This window comes from Geotrypetes seraphini, chromosome 2 (genome assembly GCF_902459505.1).
Source record: "Geotrypetes seraphini chromosome 2, aGeoSer1.1, whole genome shotgun sequence".
In the NCBI taxonomy this organism is placed as follows: domain Eukaryota; kingdom Metazoa; phylum Chordata; class Amphibia; order Gymnophiona; family Dermophiidae; genus Geotrypetes; species Geotrypetes seraphini.
In genome coordinates, this window is record NC_047085.1 from 372,738,549 (window position 1) to 372,762,031 (window position 23,483).

At 44.9% G+C, this 23,483-nt stretch overlaps 1 protein-coding gene across 6 annotated transcripts in view; it reads left to right on the plus strand.

The window, feature by feature from the left end:
- Positions 1-4,772: 4,772 nt before the first annotated feature.
- RPRD1A (regulation of nuclear pre-mRNA domain containing 1A) overlaps positions 4,773-23,483 on the plus strand; it is a 198,151-nt gene continuing 179,440 nt past the window's right edge. For 4 of the 6 annotated variants that reach the window (XR_004538079.1, XR_004538078.1, XM_033930617.1 and 1 more), the window contains exon 1: positions 4,774-5,249. Coding sequence is in view for 4 of the 6 variants with exons in the window: in XM_033930617.1 (XP_033786508.1) it covers positions 4,967-5,249 (283 nt within the window). In the remaining 2 variants the exon portion in view is untranslated. Of the gene's footprint in view, positions 5,250-23,483 lie in introns of all 6 variants that reach the window. The other 2 variants (XM_033930614.1, XM_033930613.1) reach the window with 2 other exon arrangements.

A 23,483-nucleotide genomic window follows, 5' to 3' on the forward strand; every position in this document is an offset into this window, starting at 1 on the left:
TCCGATGATGTTTAAGGGCTCGAGGTTGAAGAATGGCACAGCGCTTGCACGACTTAGGATTATGGTCAGGCCCAAGGCACTTGAGGCACCAACGGTGTGGGTCCGTGAGTGAAATCGCACGCTGGCACTGGCTATACTTCTTGAAACCCGTTGCTGACTGGGACATAGGAGGAAAAATAGCCGCAGCAAAGTTGAAGCCCGCAGACTGCGGCCAAGCGGCCTGCCACGCCAGTTGAACGAAGAAAAAATAAAGTCTCTTTTTTAAACTGAAAAAAAAGAAAATAACACAGCGATTCACGACGAAAAGTAACACAAACCGCGGTGAGAAAAAGCACAAAGAAGAAAAGTTTAGCGCAGAGTGTCAAAGACAGACTTCTCGGCTCCGCGGAAAACTGAGAACTGAGGAGACTCGCTCTGCATTGGGCAGGAAGGCACTCGCGCATGCGCGATGCGGCTGACTTGAAACTTCTACGTTTCTACACGCAAGTCTGTTTGTGAGGCTGTCCGTATCCGGGCTCCGTGGATGACGTCACCTATATGTGAGAATAGGCTGCCTGCTTGTTCTGGGATAGCAGAGGGTTGAGATATGGGGCATATGAAGCAGTTGTTTGGGGGGAGGAACAACAGGTGACTGGTGATGGTATGGATTGGGGAAGGGGAACTGAAAGGGATGATTAAAGGTCATAAACAGAAAGGGGTCAGAGCTGCAAGCACTCTGTGGGAGTACCACCTGGACCTCTCCTTCCTCATGGGGGAAATGTGTGGGCAACAAGGAAAGGGAGGAGGAGAGGTGGATAAATGGGGCAAAAGGTCATATTTTGAGGTGGGAAATAGAGTAGTATGGTAAAAGTGGGAGTGAAGCAGTTCCCAAAGCTATCTGAGGATCCAGGGATGAAAAAGCCTAGGCTGGACCTGAGTTGAATGAAGAGCCTCAGTCCATTATTTACTCTCAGCATCATTCTCTGAAGGTCCAAAGTCAAGATATTTATATAATTCTATTTGATTGGTAACATGCAACAACAAAACAGAACACATAAGACATGTATTCACAGCTAGGGAAAATTTTTATTTATTTATTTATTTTAAAAATTTCTATACCATTTTAAGCCAAAACGGTTTAGAAAATGTTATATACATAAAATTTTACAACAAATAAAACAGATAAACACAAATAATCCTTCGGAAAATCAGCGAACAGGGAAAATCACTACTTAAAGAAATACATTTACAAACAATTTGTTTTAAGTAGTTTTCTGAATGTGCTCCTACAAGCTACTTTGCACCTGTTTTTTTTCTTCTTTTAAATGACACACGCACAGAAAGCAATATTTTTATCTGGTACAGAAAGGTGGAGAGATGCTCCTGTGTGCTTTTCCTTGAATGCAAAAATGTGGAACATGTGTCTGCACAGGAGAAAAAGTATGTGTAAGCATCCACATGGGAAGGGAAATCCACCTCAGCAGCAGAGGCGCACATAAATATACGGTCCCCCCCTTCAATAGGACTCCCTCACTGTAAACGCCTTTCTTTCTCTAAAGATGCCCCTCACATATTCAGATATTCGCTTTCCATAGAACTCCAACTCAATGGAAGTTCTAAAGAAATACTCAGATATTCATTACCTATTGAACTCCAAACTATACGTAACTTTCCCTTCTACAATATTGTATTATATTTAGACTCATTGTAGGATACTGTATTTAGACTTATGTATAGTATTATATTCAGACTTATGTATTGTATTGTATTCAGACTTATGTATTGTATTGTGTTCAGATTTTTGTATTATATTGTAGTTAGACTCGTACTATATGGAACTGTATTGTATACAAAATCTTTGTATTGTATTGTATTGTATGTTGACTTATTGTACTGTATTGAGACCTCTTGTTATTCGCTGATTGTCCAGCCTTCTTACACTGTAAACCGCCTAGAAGTCGATTGACTATGGCGGTATAGAAAAATAAAGTTATTATTATTATTATTATTATTATGTGTTATGCTTCTGGTCTTGTGCAAGATGAATGCTGAGAGGATGGCTCTGCAAGGAAGGAATCAGAAAAAACAACGAAGGTGACTGAGTTGTGTTCAATCTCGTTTGACTAGAAAGACTCGATACGATCATATTTCGGACCTAAACAGGTCTGCCTCAAGTCTGAACTTGTGTCAAGATGATATAAGTAAAAATATCCAGTCTTCAAGACTTATTTTTGTATTACATTATAAATATGCCGATGATTAAAGAAAACACGGCATCCAGAAATATCCTTCTAATGCTGCCTGTCAAGATGCAGGAAAGAGCTTGCAGCTTAGAGATTCGTGTTGCCAACGTAATCACCATGAACAACATCATCTTGACCATAAGATCCAGAAGGGAAGCCTCTCGTAAGGGTTCATACGGAGGTCCACTTAGACCCTGCAATATAGTGTTAAGATTCCAGGAAGGTACACCCACTAGATGAACCTGGTCTTCAGGCTGCCATTCGGACTGAAGTAGGACTGAGCCTCAACCCCCGGAAAACCTTGTCGTGAAGGGGAGAGAGTACCATGCAGCCAGCCCACTATTAATCCTATCTGAGCCAAGAAGCAAAACAGCCTGCACTCAAGCTCCTGAATAAATCAGGGATGCAAGTGGCTATACAGAGGATGGCCCCTGAGCTTCAAAAAGACAAAAGTAGGCTGGCTAGCTAGGTGTCTCTAATGGCTGATTCTGCCAGCAGCAGACTTCAACAGCATGAGTCTGCGTCTTCTCCCAGGCAGAGGTCCCAAAAACTGGTAACCTCTGGGCACCGAGCTTCCAAACGAAGACTTAGAAAAAATGCCCCAAAATAATAAAACCGCAGAGCAGAAACACTTCTGAACAGAAAACAAACTGAGGGGCAGGAACATCTCTCTGGTACGGAGGCAGAATTGAAAAGATGATTGACAGTTTTCTGCAAGCAATTTGCAGACACATTGCATTAGAGGGAAAATTGATAGCTGAAAATTTAGAAAGAGAGGGTGAAATTTGAATAGACAGAGGCAGAAAAGGGAGGAAAGAGCTAAAAGGGAAAAATCAATATGTTATAGACATGTATAGTTAGGGAATGGAACAAAAGAGGAGGAAAATGGACAGGAGACACTGGAAAGAGAATTACAGTAGCAGACAGACAAAAGGCAAAGATAAACTGGGACTAAGATCATGGAAAACCTAAGGCCCATATTTAATAAACAGCGCCTTAAGTTAGGTGCCAGTAGGTGCCCTACCAGTGCCTAACTTAAATGAAAATGCCATTAAAACACAAAAGCATATTAAATAAAAATGTAGCACCTAAAAAAAGGCACCTGCATTGCAGCTACAGAAGCACTTTAAGATGCCTAATGCCACTGTAGGCATGGCTAACACTGGAAGCAGTGTTTGGTGGGAAGGGGTAAAATGCGGACCTCACGGACCTGATGGACCTCGTGGATCTAAACCCGTACGGCCTTAAAAATCTGAGGTCTGTGTCCGTGGCGCTTGCAGTTTCTGTCGCTGACAGACCTTGATGAGATTTTAGCACTGACGAATCCGTCTCAGCATAGGGAGGGAAAAGTGTTAGCATCCGTCAGCGCTAAAATCTCTTCGAGGTCTGTCAGAGCCAGAGACTAGTGCTGGAGTTTGGAGACTTCTTTTCCATAACGCACGTCCAAAACCTATGTCCCCGCTCTCTTGGCTTCTGCTCTGCCGCTCCAGCACTAGTCTCTGGCTCTGACAGACCTCGAAGAGATTTTAGCGCTGACTGATCCTAACACTTTTCCCTCTCTATGCTGAGATGGATCCGTCAGTGCTAAAATCTCATCAAGGTCTGTCAGTGACAGAAACTACAAGCGCCACGGACATGGACCTCAGATTTTTAAGGCCGTATGGGTTTAGATCCGCAAGGTCCGTCAGGTCCGTGTTTTACCCCTTCCCGTGTTTGGTGTTGTAAAGCACCTCCATAGATGCGATTCACATGAAAGGTACACACCAGAAATGTAGACCTTGAAAATCCTGGCCCACATTTCTGGCGCTTATCTTTCATGAAGTCGCGATTCTATAAACGGCATCGTTGTGCGATTGACACGCAGTTGGCAGCTGTTTTTCAGGCTGCTGATGACAATAGCGCCACTTACAGAATCTGGGCCAAAATATTCCAAACAAGGTAGAAAAAAGTGTTTTATTTTGAATTAACTGGAATATGTTAGCTTTGGGATATGTGCATAACTATTTTTGCATTGCACAGAGCCAGGCAGCTGAATTGGGGATGAGTGGATCTGCTCCAAATTTTCTCTCTGCATGAATACAAAATATAAAATACCTGAGCAATTGAGGATCCCCAAACCTCATCAGATGATAACCACTTTGTCTCCCTCCTCAAGCCCAGTGACCAGAACTGTCCAAGTTCTGCAGCTGGCAGTAGTATTTCAGAGCTGCTGCCTCTCGCTCCCAGCTCCCCTCCCGCCTCCCTGGTTACATGCATGAAACTAAACATACATGCATGCTTTTGGGGGGAGGGGGCGCAGTGGCAGTTCTGGGATTCTGCCACTAGCTACAAAGCTCATAGATTTCTGGCTATCGAACTAGAGAAGGGAGCTCTTCAATTGGCAAGGCTTGGGGCTCTCCACCAGCTCAGGTATACTTAAACAGTTAAATGGGACTTGCGAGTGATGAAATAATACGTCCTACCGTCAAACTTCTTTATGACGTCGGAGACGCTGAGAGCTGGAATACAATAAAAGGCCCCATTGTTATACCCCCCTCCTCTACCTCCTATTGTTCATGAAAATATTGGCAATATAACGTATATGCCATATGCCTGTAAGTTCTCGTAACTCTTGGAATAGCGAAATGCGTCGCACTGCCTAGCGCGCAGAGCGTCACCCCCCCATTCCCGGACGCAAGCCGCGCTTCCTGCCGCCTCACCGCGCCGGCCGTAGCCGATTGGCCGTTGCTTTGGAGGCCTCACGCATGCGCGCTGGAGGGAGCAGGGGCTGCGGGCGCTCGGGGACCGTTGCCTGGCCGTGGTGGTCTTGCTGGTGGTTGCGGCGGCGGATATCGGCGACTGCCCGCAGCCGGCTCGTGTTTTTTTTTTTTCCGGGGATGTCGGCCTTCTCCGAGGCGGCACTGGAGAAGAAGCTCTCGGAGCTGAGCAACTCGCAGCAGAGCGTGCAGACGCTGTCCTTGTGGCTCATCCACCACCGCAAGCACTCGCGGGTCATCGTGGCCGTCTGGGAGCGGGAGCTGCGCAGAGGTAAGAGGCCTGCGGGGAGCGGGGCGGAGGTACTGGGCTGTGGAGTCGACGGAGCAGAAGAGGCTGAGCTCGCCCTCCTGTTGTGTCCTTTTTTTTTGCTGCACGGGCTTGTTTTGCTTTGCTCCCCTTCCCCCGCCCAGGTGGAGCCGATGCCGGATGCCAGGTAATTTGTCCATCGTAAGGGCGTAGAAGTTCAAAACCCGCCCGTCCAACCTGCGGCCACGGGATAAGGTAAGGCAATTCTGTGTTGATATGTACTTTCTGGTTTTTCTTTTGAGTACATTTTTCAACGCTTGGCTCCCGGTTAACCAAAGGTGATAGCATTTTCCTTCCCCCCCCCCCCCCCATATTATATGTTTCAAGAGCGGAAAGTACGCAAAAGTAGGTGTAAAAGCTGGAAACAACGGGAGCCGTGCACAGGCGATTACATTGACTTTAACAAAAGTTGTTTTCGTTCATAGGTTTTCGCCCGTTCCTGGGGGAAAAGGTGTTCCAGAACATTTTTCGTGCTTAACCTCCATGAGTAAATTGGAGGTTGCTGCGTTGGTCCTCATATGTCTACACGGAACCTTGAATAAATATAGCAAGAGGCGATTTCCTCGGGATACAGGCTTTTTTTTTTCTGTGTATGTACAGTGGGCACAAGTTTTTGTTTTTAAAAAAAGACGTGCCCTGTTCGTGATGGATAAATGGGAACGGAGTGGCCATGTCGGCTAATATCGCACCTGTACTGTGTGTGCCTTGTAAAGTCTTCAGACCCTTGTACATATTATCATATACTGTACTGTCTAAAATAAAAATGCACAAACTGAAGTCTGAAATGAAGCCTTGAGTTTGAGGGTTATTTTATTCAAAGGTATAGAATGGAAAAATGACAGGTAGACTGGAGCCACTATCGGACCACTACCCTGAAAAGGTTGCTCTGTTGCTTGAAACCTACTTTAAAACTGTGGTTCTCGGCCTTTCTTCTGTTGTGACATACTTGTTGACACCCTGAACTACAATCTTATTACTGAATTTAAAAAAAAAGCCTAAATATTTCATTGTTAAAAAATGTTACAAGGAAATAAATTAGGTTAAGAATATTTTATAACTAACTGAAAAGTTTAATTTTTATTGCTTTCATTTTATCTTTATTCCATCAGTGAACTGATGTGCTGCACAGTATTTTGATTTGCTATCAACATCAAGAAAACTAGAATGATTCCCCTCACAGCTTGCAGTGAAAATATATATATTCAAATTCTGATGGCACCTTAGTAGCAGCAACACATTATTCCTCTACTACCAGATATGTGAAATGACACACAATTTTAAGCTACTTGGAAACTATGTAGCAAAAAGAAAGGGCACTGATTACAGTAAGAGGAGCATGCAGAACCCTTTGTTACTAGACCAGACTGACAGTGGTGATTGCAGCTGCAAGGGAATGTACAGTATGCAGAAATTTTAGTGTAGACTGGTGGCAGTGTAGATAAGTGCAAGATGCAATGATATTGACTGCTGAAGAGGAGAAACAGTTCTGTAACATTCTCAGTTGGCACTAACAGCAGCAGTGGTCACTTGAAGTAGTGGGGAAGGGACTGGTAATTTAAAATTTCAATACCTGATTCCCTGGCTTTCTTCTGTGTCCAGCCTGTGGGCATACATGGCTGCTATCTTTTAAAAGAACTATGACATCATTGATTGAGACCAGAGAAAATATTTGTTCAGCAATTTGAAGCTTACACTGCAAAACTGGACTATGTGGGAAGGTGAAAAGAGAGAAGCTTCTGCTCAAGAAAAGCCACAATGTGCTGAATATACTGCATTTCCAAAGAAACAATGGGCATTACACATATGGAGAGAAGATTTTCTGGTCTCAATGCTAAGCAATGTTTGTGGTACAAAATAAACACTGCAACAATCCCTTGTAATACTGTATGATAAAGCATGGTGGTGGTATGTTGTAGGGATGCTTTGCAGCAGGGATTGGAGGCTTGTAAAGGTGTAAGGTGCAAGGTTCAGGCACATCCTGGACAAAAACCTGTTCCTATGTGCTATGAATTAGAGAAAAGTTTCAGCTTTCATCATGACAGTGATCTTAATCACAAAAAAACCAGCAATGGAGTGGCTCAAAAAGAACAAACTGAATATTCTGGATTAGCCTAGTCAAAGCCCAGACCTGAATCAATAGAACATTTGGCCAGACTGCTATATAGGATCTCCTAGACAGCTTGAAAATGATGAAACTTTTGTGCTAGGCACATTCTAAAAGATTCAAGTTTTTACTGCTGCCAAAGGTATTTCACCAAGTATTGCTTCAAAAAGGTATGGTGACTTAAGTCAAAAGTGTTTGGTTAATTATTCTAAACTTTTCTGATTTCTATAATTGTTCTTTCATGTTGAAAATGTAGAGTGTGTGTAGGTTGGTGAAATGTATATTTTTAATATTGTAAAAAAAAAAAAAAAAATACAAGGGATCTACTGTCTGGTGAAGGGTTGTGTGATGGCTGGCGTAGTACTTAGAGCAACAATCTGAATATTGTGAATGCCGAATATTGTGACTATTCATTGATGCCTTCTGTATTTTGGGGCAAGGTGCTTCACCCTCCTCATTACTTCAGGTACAGACTTATGAGAGTGCTGAAAAGTTCTTAGCCCAACTAGTAAACTTTCTAAATTCTGAGCGTAATTTTGCCACTGTAGCTGAGGAGTGTTATCTTATTTTGCCACTAGCTGAAAAGAGTGTTATCTACTGTATTTTTTGCTCCATAAGATGCACCTTAGATTTAACGTAGGAGAACAAGAAAAAAAAACATTCTGAACCAAATTGTGTATTAATATATATCAAGCTCTGCACCCAGCCTCCCTCACTACCTGCCAAGCTCTGCACCTGCCCCCCTTCCTGCGACAAACAGTTACAAACAGTAAAAGGAAAATAGAGCGACCAAATTCAAATACAATACTTCATGTGACAAAAAAGTGATGCTGCTTCAATAATTTTTTAAAACTCCATAAATTATTCTGCTGACGGATATTTGATGGAAGTTTGCTCCATTCCCCGGGGCATATACACAAATTTATATCTAGTATTCAGTAATAGCCACCATTATGCTCCATGTTACCTGTTCATGCGAAGACCCCGAACCCTAAGCCTGACAGCCCTGGGCCCATGCAGAAAGAAGTGGCTGTTGCTTAGATTTCCATAAACAGCACAAGGCTAAAGCTGCTGTGCTGCCCAAATTGGGGCCCAGCCCGCCCCCTGCACCTTACTGATCCATCCTCAGCTATTCCGGAAGTTGCAATTACCAGGTGCCCCACCCAATCCCCGACTGTGTTATAACTGGGCAGTTGCCGTAAAGAAGATCGAGGGCTCGGCGGCCATGTCGATTGTAGGCAAGAGGAGATGCTTGTGCGGTGTGTGGCAATGTTTCCAGCTGGGAGCATGTGCCTGCAAAATATACCCCAGAAAGAAGCATAAGCGCACTGTAGAATTCTGTTTAGCCCGTGTGAAAAATGGCGCTGCAGAACTCACGCTCGTCCCCCCTGGGCGGTTCTGTACAGCAGGACCTGAGGGAGTATCCGCAGCTCTATAGGCTGCTGCAATGGCACTTTCTCCCTTTCATCATATATGACATAGTCATAAAACTGAGGTAGGTTTCAGTGATTTGGAGATTATCATATTACTCTCATCATGCACCAAGCTGCCATAAAATAACCCCCCCCTCCCCAAACAATTCAGTGTTAGCACTTACCATAACCCAGACATGCCCCCTCCAAAAAATTTTTAAAATATTTTTTACTGAGGGCATCCGTCGTACATCCTTTTAAGGCACACTAGTGCCTAAAGCAGCTTAGTAAAAGAAAAGTGTCCCTAAATTTACTGTTTGTAGCTGCTGACTTGTAGAATAATTTCAGTTCTGGCAGCACTGGTACCATGTACTCTTTATAAGCTAGGCTAATTGAAAACACTACTGTTAGCAAATATTTCTTCCAAGACATTCCAAATAGCATCTTTTATCCCAGGACAAGCAGGCAGCATATTCTTGACTGATGGGTGACGGCACCGACGGAGCCCCGGTACGGACAATTTTAGAGTGATTGCACTCTAAGAACTTAGAAAGTTCTAGTTAGGCCACACCGCGAGTGCCTTCCCGCCCGACGAAGGCGCGCGGTCCCCAGTTTCTTAGTTTCCGTGGAGCTAAGAAGACGCGTGTTTCCAACGGCTGTTGGAAATTTTTTTCATTGTTACTCGCCTTCCCGCTCACGCGTTCTTTTTCTTCGAGAATTGTTCTCTTATTTTATTTCGTTTGTGTTCAAAAAAAAAAAAAAATCACTTTTTTTCGATTTTTTTTTCGGTCGGCCCCGGTGGGGCCTATTGGCACCATCGAAGCCTCGGGCTTCGATTTTGCTACGGCCGTTTTTCCCTTCATGCCCCCTTCACCGGGTTTTAAAAAGTGTCAGCGGTGTGCGCGCCCTATATCATTATCCGACCCGCACAAGTGGTGCCTGCAGTGTCTGGGTCCGGACCATAGGGCAGAAACGTGCACCCGCTGTAGTTCTCTTCAAAAGAGAACTTTAAAAAATCGGCAAATACAGCAGCGGATCCTTTTCGGTACCGCTATGGAAGTTCCACCGGTATCGACTCCTGCAACTTCCTCCAAGTCGACACCGGTAGTGTCGGCACCACAAGATCCATCGCCGGTGTCGCACCCCGTAGGTAAGCCGGCTAAGAAGCCTTCCCCTACTGTTCTCGGGCCGCCAGTTGAGCATGCAGTGAGCCAAGTCCTGCAGACTGCGCGCCGGCCCCGTAAGCGCTCCGCTCCCATTGAAGTTACTGCCTCTTCATCGGCATCGACTTCACCTGAGCGTCGAGCTGCACCGCAGGTACCGAGCAAGAAAAAAGCGGTACCGGTGCCATCGGGACCAACTCTGGATGAGCGTATTGCCTCCATCCTACAGGTCCAACTTAAGGAGCAACTGCAACAATTGCTCCCGGCTCTACTGACTCCGAACCTTCCAGTGTCGGTACCTACTGAGCCTTCGGTGCCGATTGTCGACCAGCCTCTTTTATCGGCATCGACATTATCGGCACCGCAAAAATCTATGTCTATGCCTGTTCTGTCGGCAGAGCCGAAGTCTCTTCGGCGTACTGCTTACTCGGCTTCTGATCCGGTACCGTTCTCTGACACCCGTACCGCTGTGCAGTCACCAGGTACGGTATCGACATGTTCAGGGAAATCGGTACGCAAGACCAAGCATACCGAATCCTCCACTCCCCTATCTCAGGGCCGTCTTCAATCGGTACGGGACCCTGACTTGTGGGATGACTCTGACGATCCCCTCGGTACCGAGGAAGATTATGAGGATGATCCATCGGTGCAGGATCCTGCTAGTAAGCCAGAGCACTCCTCCTTCACCAAGTTCCTAAAGGAGATGTCAGACACCCTTTCAATTCCTCTAGAGTCTGACTCTAAAAAATCCAAGGCATTTCTCGATGCTTTGGATTTTGACCAACCTCCCAAAGAGTTTTTGAAGTTACCCCTCCATGACATCTGGAGGGAAACTTTTTACAAAAATTTGGAAACTCCTCTAACAATTCCAGGAGCCCCTAGGAACTGGAATCACTTTATAAAGTGATTCCTATTCCAGGGTTTGACAAACACCAACTTCCCCATGAGTCTCTGCTGGTGGAATCGACCCTGAAGAAATCTACGGGAGCTAGTGTATATGCCTCTGTCCCTCCTGGCAGAGAGGGCAAGGCCATGGATAAATTTGGGAAACGTCTTTACCAAAATGCGATGTTGGCCAACCGTTCAGGTAATTACGCGTTTCACTTCTCTTTTTACCTGAAACATCTCATCCAACAGGTGGCCTCTTTTCAAAAGTATATTCCGGACCGTAAACTTCCTGCATTTCAACAATGCACCTCCAGCCTTTTGCAACTCAGGAAGTTTATGGTCCGTTCAATTTATGATACTTTTGAACTGACATCACGGGCCACTGCTATGTCTGTAGCGATGAGACGGTTGGCATGGCTCCAAGTCTCAGACCTGGATGTGAACCACCAGGACCGGCTTGCCAATGCGCCCTGCCTAGGGGATGAGCTGTTTGGGGAGTCCATGGATACCACCACGCAAAAGCTTTCTGCCCATGAAACACGGTGGGACACCTTGTTGAAAAATAAGAAGAAGCCTCCTCCTCCTCATCCATTTAGACAACAACCATTGTATCAGAGGAGGTTTTCTGCTCGGCCGGTTCAGCCTCATCCTCCTCAACCTCGGAGGCAACGCCAACTGCACCAACAGGCTCGTCAGCAACAGCCGCCTACCGTAAAGCCTGCCCCTCAAACTAAGCCAACGCAGCCCTTTTGACTCCCTTCTCCAGGGCATTGCCAGTCTTCCTCCCTCCTGTCCTCTTCCACAGCCCATAGGAGGTCGACTTCACGTTTTTCACTCTCGATGGGAAGTAATCACCACCGACCAGTGGGTGCTCTCGATCATAGCCCACGGCTACTCCCTAAACTTCCAGACTCCTCCGCCGTTAGGCCTACCAAAAGAGTCTGCTTCCAACAAGTCTCAGTCCCTCCTTCTCGCTCAAGAGGTTCAATCCCTCCTTCTTCTCAATGCCATCGAAGAAGTTCCTCAAGATCAGCGAGGCCAGGGATTTTACTCCCGGTACTTTCTAGTACCCAAAAAGACCGGAGACCTCAGACCAATATTAGATCTCAGAGATCTCAACAAATGTTTGGTCAAGGAGAAGTTCAAAATGCTATCTCTTGCCACCCTATACCCTCTTCTCTCTCAGGGCGACTGGCTATGCTCCCTCGATCTCAAGGAGGCGTACACACACATTCCTATCCATCTGACGTCCAGGCAATATCTACGCTTTCTCATCAACCAACATCATTATCAGTACAAGGTGTTACCCTTCGGCCTGGCCTCCTCTCCCAGGGTGTTCACCAAATGTCTGATTGTGGTTGCGGCCTATCTCCGCTCTCACAACTTTCAAGTCTTCCCTTATCTGGACGACTGGCTGATCAAGGCTCATTCTCCTCAGGCGGTTCAGCTTGCCACCAATCAGACCATTCACTTCCTTCGACTGTTGGGGTTCGAAATCAATCTACCCAAGTCGCACCTCATTCCAACTCAGCGACTTCAGTTCATTGGAGCCATTCTGGACACTATTCGGATGAGGGCGTTTCTTCCACCAAACCGCCTTCACACCATCCTTTATCTCTGTCAGCAGGTGTTTCAGCAAACTTTCATCTCTGCAAATCACATGATGGTGCTCTTGGGACACATGGCCTCCACAGTACGTCACACCCTTCGCACGTCTCCACCTGCGTACGCCTCAATGGACCTTAGCGACCCAGTGGTCCCAAGCGACGGATCCTTGTTCACAACACATATCTGTGACCTCGTCTCTTCGACAGTCGCTTCTTTGGTGGTTGACATCCTCAAATCTATCCAGAGGTCTGCTGTTCCATCTACCTCCTCATCAACTAGTCATCACCACGGATTCCTCCCCCTATGCCTGGGGAGCTCACTTGAACGAGTTCCAAACTCAGGGGTTTTGGACTACCCAGGAAAAGAAACACCACATCAATTTCCTGGAACTCCGAGCGATGTTTTATGCCCTCAAGGCATTTCAACATCTTCTCTTCCCTCAGGTACTACTCATTTGCACAGACAATCAAGTTGCAATGTACTACATCAACAAACAGGGAGGGACGGGATCCCGCCTGTTGTGTCAGGAAGCCCAAAGGATTTGGTCTTGGGCGACAGCTCGTCACTTATTCCTGAAGGCTGTCTACATTCAAGGGGAACAGAATTCCTTAGCAGACAATCTCAGCAGAATTCTTCAACCTCACGAATGGTCTCTCGATCCCATGACTCTTCAGTTCATTTTCGCTCAATGGGGCACTCCTCAAGTGGACCTTTTTGCAGCTCCCCACAACCATCAACTGCCCCTGTTTTGCTCCAGACTCTCCTCTCCTCACCGTCTGGCGCCAGATGCATTTCTCCAGGATTGGACCAGTCTCTTCCTATATGCATTTCCCCCTCTACCGCTCCTGCTGCGGACATTGTTCAAGCTCAAGAGGGAACGGTCCACCATGATTCTCATCACTCCACGGTGGCCCAGGCAACATTGGTTCTCCCTTCTACTTCAACACAGTTCCAGGGAACCCATACCTCTTCCACTGTTTCCTTCTCTGCTTACTCAGCATCAACAGTCCCTTCTGCATCCCAACCTGCAGTCTCTGCACCTGACAGCTTGGTTTCTCTCGGGCTGACTTCGGCTCATTCACTCCTTTCTCAGCCTGTCCTTTCTATCATTGATGCTTCCAGGAAACCGGCCACTCTTCTTTTATCAACAGAAGTGGTCTCGGTTTTCTTCCTGGTGCCTCTTACATCACCATAATCCCATGTCTCTAGCAGTGGGACTGGTGTTGGACTATCTTCTTTCATTATCTGACTCTGGTCTTAAATCTACTTCTATCAGAGTTCACCTTAGTGCAATTGCTGCTTTTCATGAGCCGGTCCATGGAAAACCCCTCTCGGCTCATCCTTTGGTTTCTAGGTTCATGAGGGGCCTTTTCAATGTGAAACCACCTCTTAGGCCCCCTCCTGTAGTCTGGGATCTCAATGTGGTTCTTTCTGCTTTAATGAAGCCTCCTTTCGAACCTTTGGCCACGGTGCATTTCAAATTTCTTACTTGGAAAGTGGTCTTCCTTATAGCTCTCACTTCTTCCAGGAGGGTCAGTGAGCTGCATGCACTAGTGGCCGATCCACCTTTCACTGTTTTTCACCATGATAAGGTGGTCCTCCGTACACATCCAAAATTTCTCCCTAAGGTTGTGTCTGACTTTCATCTTAACCAATCCATTGTCCTACCTGTATTTTTTCCAAAGCCTCATTCTAATCCAGGTGAACAGGCTTTGCATACCTTGGATTGTAAACGTGCTCTGGCTTACTATCTTGAACGCACCAAACCTCACAGATCATCTCCTCAACTGTTTTTGTCCTTTGATCCTAACAAGTTGGGTCATCCTGTATCTAAACGCACCCTGTCCAGTTGGCTTGCTGCTTGCGTTTCATTCTGTTATGCTCAGTCGGGCCTGACACTGGAAGGTTCTGTCACCGGCCATAAGATTAGAGCTATGGCAGCGTCTGTAGCTTTCCTCCGTTCCACTTCCATGGAGGAAATCTGCAAGGCTGCTACTTGGTCCTCAGTTCATACTTTTACATCTCACTATTGTCTGGGATGCATTCTCCAGACGGGATGGACACTTCGGCCAATCTGTTTTACAAAATTTGTTTTCCTAATGGCCAACCTTCCCTCCGTCCCTCTTTTTATTAGCTTGGAGGTCACCCATCAGTCAAGAATATGCTGCCTGCTTGTCCTGGGATAAAGCACAGTTACTTACCGTAACAGGTGTTATCCAGGGACAGCAGGCAGATATTCTTGCGTCCCTCCCACCTGCCCGGGTTGGCTTCTTAGCTGGCTTATCCTAACTGGGGACCGCGCGCCATCATCGGGCGGGAAGGCACTCGCGCACGCGCGGTGCAGCCTAACTAGAACTTTCTAAGTTCTTAGAGTGCAATCACTCTAAAATTGTCCGTACCGGGGCTCCGTCGGTGCCGTCACCCATCAGTCAAGAATATCTGCCTGCTGTCCCTGGATAACACCTGTTACGGTAAGTAACTGTGCTTTCTGCAAGATTAAAGTCCTAATGTGAACTTCCCTACTTTCTTTGAGTTTGTCAACACCCACTATTTCTGTCACTTTTTCTTCAGTTCCTTTTCTTCACTTATTCCATTCTCTTCAGTGATCACCATTTTAAATTTGATCAAAGCATGTGTTTTGTAACACTAGTTTACTATGTATATATGAAGGGTGTTTTCATACATTTTACCAAAAGAAACAGATTTAAAATGTTAAACTCCCTCTGTAATGTTTCCCTCTATTCTTCTGTTGCCCTGTCTTTCCCCCCCCCCCCTATATCACACAGAAGCTTTAACACTTGTGTATATATAGTAAAAAGCTCTGGCATTTCACCTTAAGAAAGCAATCTGGATCATATTTATCCACAATCTTTTCACAGTCCTTCAGGAAGTTTTCAGTTGTTTTCTTGTGACTGTCTTCATCTGCTTCCAAACCTGATGTTCTTTTATTGTCTTACTGTTCCAATTTTCAAGTTCTTTGAGCACCTGTTTCTTTTTCAAATCTAAAAGTCTATAAATTTCATCAAATTGAGTTGTGACCATGTCATTAACATCCTTTGAAACTCCCTCAACACAGATATTTCCTTCTTTACTCTGTCATCCACTGCTCTCAGCTTTTTCAGATTACTGAAAACATCAGCTTCTCCTCCTAGTACACAATATCGGTAAGATTGATGGTATGGAATAAACTCTTAAGCTCCCCGGCCACGCACTGTCCGCAGGTCACTTGCCAGCACGTTTTGCAAAAGAGCTGCAGGCTACAGCCTGGGTGCTTGAGACAGGCAGAACCTTTCAGCCCGGGAGCCTCCGCCCCTGCCGTCCCCAACCCTGCAGTCTCTGCTCACCGCACCATAAGGCGCACCCACTTTTTGACCCACTTTTTTTGGGGGGGAAAAGTGCGTCTTATGGCGCAAAAAATACGGTAATTTTCTTAAGTGCCAATTTGCAGAAATGTATTAACATTGTTTCATATTGTTTATTGAACCATATCCACACCATTCTCTTCTTGGGCTGAGAACTTTTCTGTACCCCCTTGTAGATTGTAAGCCCTGTGGGAAAAGGGAGATGTCTTTACTTGATTGTAACTTTAGCTTTGGAAAGGTAAGAAAGTTTAACACTCTGCAGTTTCTATTCTTTATGTTAGATGCTTTATAGTGGTTCCTAATCACAAATCACCTGTATGAGGTAGTTAAAATTTCAGGGTGTTCAAAAAAATAACTTTCTATAACTGTGTATAAGGAGTAATGTTTGAGTAAACAATAAATTGTCAAAAACAAAATATATGTAAAATTGCTTTATCTTGTATGTAATACATGCCTAAGTATGTATGGTACCAGGCTGAATGTCCACTTTTTTTGAAGCAGTGTTTTAAGTCATACCCTGCCAACTGTAAAGCACCCATATCTGTTGTCATTCCCTCTTAACTACCATACCCCCTCCACCTCTTAAGTCCCTTGTAATTCCCACTTAAGTGTCATGTATAAATTCACCTTTGTCCTCTGTCATAAATAGATTGTAAGCTTTTTCGAGCAGGGACAGTCTCTTACATGTTTTAATGTAAAGCGCTCATGCATCTGGTAGCGTTTTAGAAATCATAAATAGTAGTAGTAATAGTATATGCATACTCTGTGCAAGGATAAGGAGTGTAGCATGTATGGTGCTGCAGGGTTTAGGGATGCTCAGTAGGTTGAGAGTAGCATGCATGGTGCTGCTTCAAGGGTTACAGGTGTGTGAGGGTGCAGGCATAAGGGATGTTCATCCCCAACCCACTGGTGTTCTCCCTCTCCAGGTATCTCTGCCCTTGTTACTTTCGCCTTGTCCTAGCAGTACTCGACCTTCTTCCAGCCACTAGTAATTTAAAAACAAACAAATCCTTGTCCTCCCCACTTCGAACCAGATGCTAGTTGGTCTCTGCACCCCAAAGTTATTTTTATTTATTTAAAAAATTTCTTCCCTGCTTAATACCTCAGATCTTTTTTCTTTCCCCAGTGTTATCCATTTCTAGGATCCTGTCACTAGAAAGGATCGGCTGAAGAGTTGGCATGAGACCTGAATTGAGGTGCTCCTTTCAAATGCCCTGCAGTGGTTCTATCCTGTCCTGGCTTTAGAGTGGGATATATTGATTCAATCTTTGGCTCCTTAACATTGGTATAGCAGGTGTCTTCCTTCATAAATATTGTGCTTTAAAAGTGGTCTTAACTGGGTGCACTTGTATGCAAATACATGGGTATAGCCAATTGCTTTCTTCCAGTTACACCAAGGGGGGCTTTATAAATGCATATCAATTTCCAGGAGTTTGCTATAGTCACTTTTGGCCAGGGCGTGCAAGCAGTGACTAGTAGCATTTACATCATGTACTTAAATGTCTTTTGCACTGACTTCAATATGAGCTGTCCAAAAGCTAAATAATTGAATTCAATTCTAAATATTTCCAAGAGGAAATACAGGGGAATCTTCAGTGAAGTGTACATATTTTTGAAGGATAACTTACATTTCTAGTGCAATAGGATGGTATGCATGAACCATTGGTTCTGTTCTTGGACCTGTTCTTAACATTTTTATAAACAATATTCCTGAAGGGTTGTCGGGTAAGATTTGCCTATCTGCGGATGATACCAAAATCTGCAGTAGAGTAGACACGCCGGATGGTGTGAATAACATGAAGAAAGACCTGGTGAAGCTTGAAGAATGATCTGAAATTTGGCATCTAAAATTTAATGCTAAGAAATGCAAAATCATGCATTTGGGCTGCAAAAACCTGAGAGAACGGTACAGTTTAGGGGGTAAAGAACTTATGTGCACAATAGAAGAGTGAGACTTGGGCGGGATTGTATGTGATGATCTTAAGGTGGCCAAACAGGTTGAAAAGGTGACTGAAAGCTAGAAGGATACTAGGTTACATAGGGAGAGGTGGCCAGTAGGAAAAGGGAGGTGTTGATGCCCCTGTATAGGACTTTGGTGAGACTTCATTTGGAATGTTGTGTACAATTCTGAAGGCCGCACCTTCAAAAAGATATTAAAAGGATGGAGTCGGTCCAGAGGAAGGCTACTAAAATGGTGCGTGCTCTTCATCATAAGGCGTATGGGGACAGACTTAAAGATCTCAATCTGTATACTTTGGAGGAAAGGCAGGAAAGGCAAGATACGAGAGATGTTTAAATACCTACGTAATATAAATGCGCATGAATCAAATTTTTCATTTGAAAGGTAGCTCTGGAATGAGAGGGCATAGGATGAAGTTAAGAGGTGATGGGCTCCGGAGTAATCTAAGGAAATGCAGAAAGGGTGGAAAAGCATGGAACAGTCTCCCAGAAGAGGTGGTGGAGACAGAGACTGTGTCTGAATTCAAAAGGACCTGGGATAGGCACGTGGCATCTCTCAGAGAGAGAAAGAGATAATGGTTACTGCGGATGGGCAGACTGCATGGGCCATTTGGCCTTTATCTGCCATCATGTTTCTATGTTTCATAGGTTATCCATCTATGCTTGCATACATATTGCAGAAGATGTCAATCATAGCTTTTTAACTCCTCCTCCTCCTCCACAGTGTGCTACCCCTTCAGTTCTTCATTTTGCAAGCAAGTATGAAGGTGTCTTTCTGATCTGCTCTTGTTTCTTTATTGTTTTGTGGTGTTTTTCAGTTGTTTTTTTTTGCTTATTTATGGATTTTTTTTCTGCGATGTGGGAATTCCTGGTTCAAAAAGAACTGCTCTTCCTGCTTAGAGAGGAGTAGACAGATATAACATGATGATCTGTGGAGCTTAGGCTTCCGGGCTCTTAGCACTTGCTCTTTTCCTTGGTTAGGAACTTGGGTGCAGGCTGTTGGGCTGTTGGTGCTGGCTGTAACTTCGCCTCCTCCCCTTCCTTGTGCATCGTGGTCCTGGTGGGTAGAGGATCAGTCTGACTAGCAGCCCGAAGGTCTTGGTGTGGAAGCTGACCAACGACTTGAGGCAGAGAGCCTTTTGAGAGAGCTGAAGCAGGCTGCAGCACCATTTCCCCAGCACATGGTCTGTTAGTACTGGCTGTGACAGCCTGTGGGGAAAACGGGGGAGGGTTGTTTGAAAAGTGTGTTTTGACTTTATGAAGTTAGGTATTAGGTCTCCCTTATCTAAAATTCCAGCAAACGTTTGCTATGCCAAAAGTGGATTCCCTGATAGCCCAGGTGACCAAACACACTTTCTTGCCAAGTGAGGGAGGCATAGTTCTAAAGGATCCACAGGACCGCAGAGTGAATATGGTCCTTAGGAGGCAGTTTAAGGCTTTACCTTTTTAAGGCTACATCTGCGATCCCTTTTTTTTTTTTTTTTTTGCGTGCCTGTCATTCCAGGCTATAATATCAGAACTTAGTGGAGGCTGAGCCCCTTCAAGAGCTTATGTTAGCTGGAGTAGACTATGTAGCAGATGCAGTCTATAGTATAATCGAAGTCATAGGGAAAGTCTCAGCACATTCAATCTTCATCCGTTGTATGCTTTGGATCAGATAGTGGACGAGTGATTTGATCTCTAAAGCAATGCTAAGCAGGCTCCCATTCAGGGGACAGATACTGTTTGGGAAGGGCCTAGATGATCTTATGATCAGCGTACAAGATCACCATCCAAGGTCCTTACCAGATAGATCCCAAGCAGCCAGATGGGTCACTGTGCTCTTGTCTGTATTCAGCAGGAGCCTTTAACCAGAGAGCCTATCAAGATTCCAGACAGAAATTTTCTGGGAACTGGAGGAACCAAGGTTCCGGGTCTGGCCAAAAAGCCACAATGATGCCAGATCTCATGCTGCTCCTCTGAAGATTGTAGGTTCTCTGACCAGGAGGCCTGGGAACAAATTACGACCAATCACTGGGTTCTGGAGATTAGCAGAGAGGATTACAAGATAGTTTGCCTGTTCTCTGACTGGTTTGTGGATTCATTGGCAGGCCAGCCAGAATAAATGGAAAAGGTCTGGGCAACGTTATGAAGGTTGCGTAGATATTCAAGCCATAGAACTAGTACCGTCAGACTCGGGCTTTGGCAGATACTCAATATGCTTTGTTGTGCCTAAAAAAGGCTCAGATGACTTCCTCTGTTCGAAATGGAGACCTGTCTGTCATTTCAGCAGTAGAACTAGGAGAATTTTTGGCTGCTTTGGATTTGACAGAAGCTTACGTTCACGTTCCAGTTTTCTCAGATCACAGTTACTGAGATTCCATCTGTTGGAGAATTGCTACCAATCCTTATCACTTCACTTTTGGCTGGCAACGACTCCCTGAACTTTCACCAAAGTTATGATGGTAGTGGCCACTTATCTCCGCAGAATAGGTTGGCAAGTGCATCCATACTTGGACGATTGGCTCATTAGAGCACCGTCCCAAATAAAAGGAAAAAATGCAGTAGTGGCAGTTTTGGAAATGTTGCAGAGTCTGGGCTGGATTGTGGACTTTAAAAAGAGCAACCTAGTTCCGGCACAGTCCCTGGAATATCTGGGGGTCGTATTCAGCATGGCAGAAGGCCGAGTTTTTCTTCCAGAAGCATGCAAACAGAAGCTCTGCGGTCAAATTACAGACCTGTTAAAAAAGCCAGCACCTACTGCATGGCATTACCTTTAGGTCCTTGGGTGAGTGGTGGCCACGATAGAAGTGGTACCATGGGCAAAGTCACATATGCGTCTCCAGGACATGATGTTGTCTCACTTGTCGCCTCAAAGAGACTCCTTGCAAGTTCCACTGCCTTGGATAGCGGCAGCCCAAAGCAGTTTCTAGCAAAGGGAATCCCTCCCTGGATTGATTCCTGAATCACCCTAACAAATTCCAGCTTATTTGTTACCTGTCACCCACTTTAAGGACAATGGATTCTGTCTCAGCAGAAATGGTCTATCAACAGGCTACATCTGTGAGCCATTTGTTTGGCGCTACAACGACTGCAGTCTTTGCTGGAGGGCAAAGCAGACCACTGCAGTGGCACTGTCAAAGAAGACTCAGTAGGCAGGGAGGCACTAAGAGCGTTCCCCTCCAACAGGAGGAAAAAACATTTTTTTGGGCAGAATCTCGCCAACAGACAATCTTTTTGGTGCATGTGACTGGGGTGGACAATGTTCAAGTGAATTATCTCAGCAGACAGACATTAGACTTGGGAGAGTGGTCATTGTCCCTGAAAGCAACTGCAAGGAACAAAAAGATGATTCGGTTCTTCAGCCGAAGATGCAAACCTGAAAGTACAGGACTAGACACCCAGTAGCCAGAGACTGGGCTACTGGTACGTGTTCCCGCCCTGGCCTATAACAGGCCAGGTGATTTGCCAAATAGTAACTCACTCTGGAATGGTAGTTATAGTAGCACCAGATTGATCTAGGCACCAGTGGTACAGGGACCTTGTATGCCTGCAGAAGGAGCAGACTTCTGGTTTACCCAGACTTACTCTTGCAGGGGCCGATTGCCCTAGAAGATCCATGATACTTTGTTCTTATGGCATGGCTCTTGAGTGCATCGTTAGTCCAAAAAGGATATTCAAAACTAGTTATTGCTACTCTCGGAGCCAAAAAGTCAATGACAGTTTCACTTGCTAAGACTTGAGAGACTTTTCAGCGCTGTTGCAGCAGAGGAAAGTTGGAGCTGGGCGAAGACCCGATCTCATCGGTACTAGCGTTCCTCTAAAAGGGCCTTGACAAAGGATTGGCAGTGGCGTCCCTTAAGGTTCAAGTAGCAGGGCTCTTGTGCTTCCGGAGCCGAGATAAGAGTTTTGCTAGCGGTCCATCTGGACATAAGTTCTTGAAAGGTGCCCTGAGAATAAAGCCACCGGTTCAAGATCTGTTTCCATCATTGGATTTTAATATAGTCATAGAAAGACTTGGCAGGGCTCTGTATGAGCCTTAAGTGTCTGGTGATTGCATTCTGGAACATTGCCCGTCTCACTGCTGCAACCTCACGCAAGCGCTTTCCTGCGTCTGTACACGATTGTCTTCTCCACTCTACCTCACAGACGCAGGAAAGCGCTTGCATGAGGTTGCAGCTTGTGTGTATCTCCGGTGCTGGAGGATGTGAGAGCTGAAGACTGTTGTGGATGCAACCACCGTACGCTTAAGGCACAAGTTTTCCATAAAAAATAATTTATAATACCAAGGGCCTCAAAATAGTTGGTCCAAAATCTTGTCTCTTGCAGTTGATACTTTAATAGTTTTTCACTTTCTGCATGTTGCACTGCTTTCAGCTGTGTATAGCTGAAATTATCAGAAGCAATTAAGGAAAGATTTATAAACTATAATGAGTTTTACCTCATGCAAAGTTGTCATTTCTTTAATAAGACATTAACTATTTTTTTCTGCGGTCCTCCAAGTACCTATAAATCCAAAATGTGGCCCTGCAAAGGGTTTGAGTTTGAGATCACTGCATTACGGTATGCGTTTTCTGCTGTGTAACTTTCTCCAAATTTGTTTTCCTGAGCAGTGTCCTTGACTTGTGTACGTTAAGAGATTTTGGCTTATTTCAAGAGACTCATGGTAGTGCTCTTTTGTTTTGGTCTCTCCTGTTGGAAATATTTGTGAAACCTGAAAGGAGGATAATGAAGGCAGTGGGTCAACCCAAAATTCCTATTGCACTCTTTGTGACACTGAAGGCTTGCAAGTGATAAGTGTGCAAAAGCAGTACACTGATAAATCTTGTTGGAGGTATAGCATTTGTATCTATTTAGGAAGGGTGCTACTAATTGTTGTTGACTGCCAGGTGAAAAGAGCATTGAGGTGGATTTTTAAAAGTTTTTTTGGGGAGTGAGTGAGATGAACAGACCCTATTACTCATGCAGCGTCTGTAATAGCTGCTGGATAATTAACCTCCCTGCTGATTTGTAAGCTTTGCAGGTTTTCAGTGCTTTGTTCTATTCCTTTGGCCCTTCCGTAAGGTGGGTGCTTATTTCCTATATATTATGCCAATACTGCTGGTACAGATGCTCATTTTGGGCAAATTATGTTTGGTATTCCAAGATAGAATGCTTTGCAATAATCTAAAGTGCAAGGCGCTACAAGTGCTTATGAACTCTGCAGCACAATTGTAGGTGTGTCTCGAAGGGCCCACATTAGACCAATCTTCCTTGAAGAATGGTCTGAAATTTGGCAGCTAAAATTTAATGTTAAGAAATGCAAGGTCATGCATTTGGGCAGCAAAAGCCCGCGGAAACAGTACGGTTTAGGGGGTGAAGAACTTATGTGCACAACAGAATAGTGGGACTTGGGTATGATTGCATGTGATAATCGTAAGGTGGCCAAACAGGTTGAAAAGGTGATGGCAAAAGCTAAAAGGATGCTAAGGTGCAAAGGGAGAGGTATGGCTATTAGGAAAAAGGAGTTATTGATGCCCCTGTATAAGGCTCTGGTGAGACCTCAGTTAGAATATTGTGTACAATTCTGGAGGCTGCACCTTCAAAAAGATATAAAAAAGATAGTTAATCCAGAGGAAGGCTACTAAAATAGTGTGTGGTCTTCATCATAAGGCATATGGGGACAGATTTAAAGATCTCAATTTGTATACTTTGAAGGAAAGGCGGGAGAGGGGAGATATGAT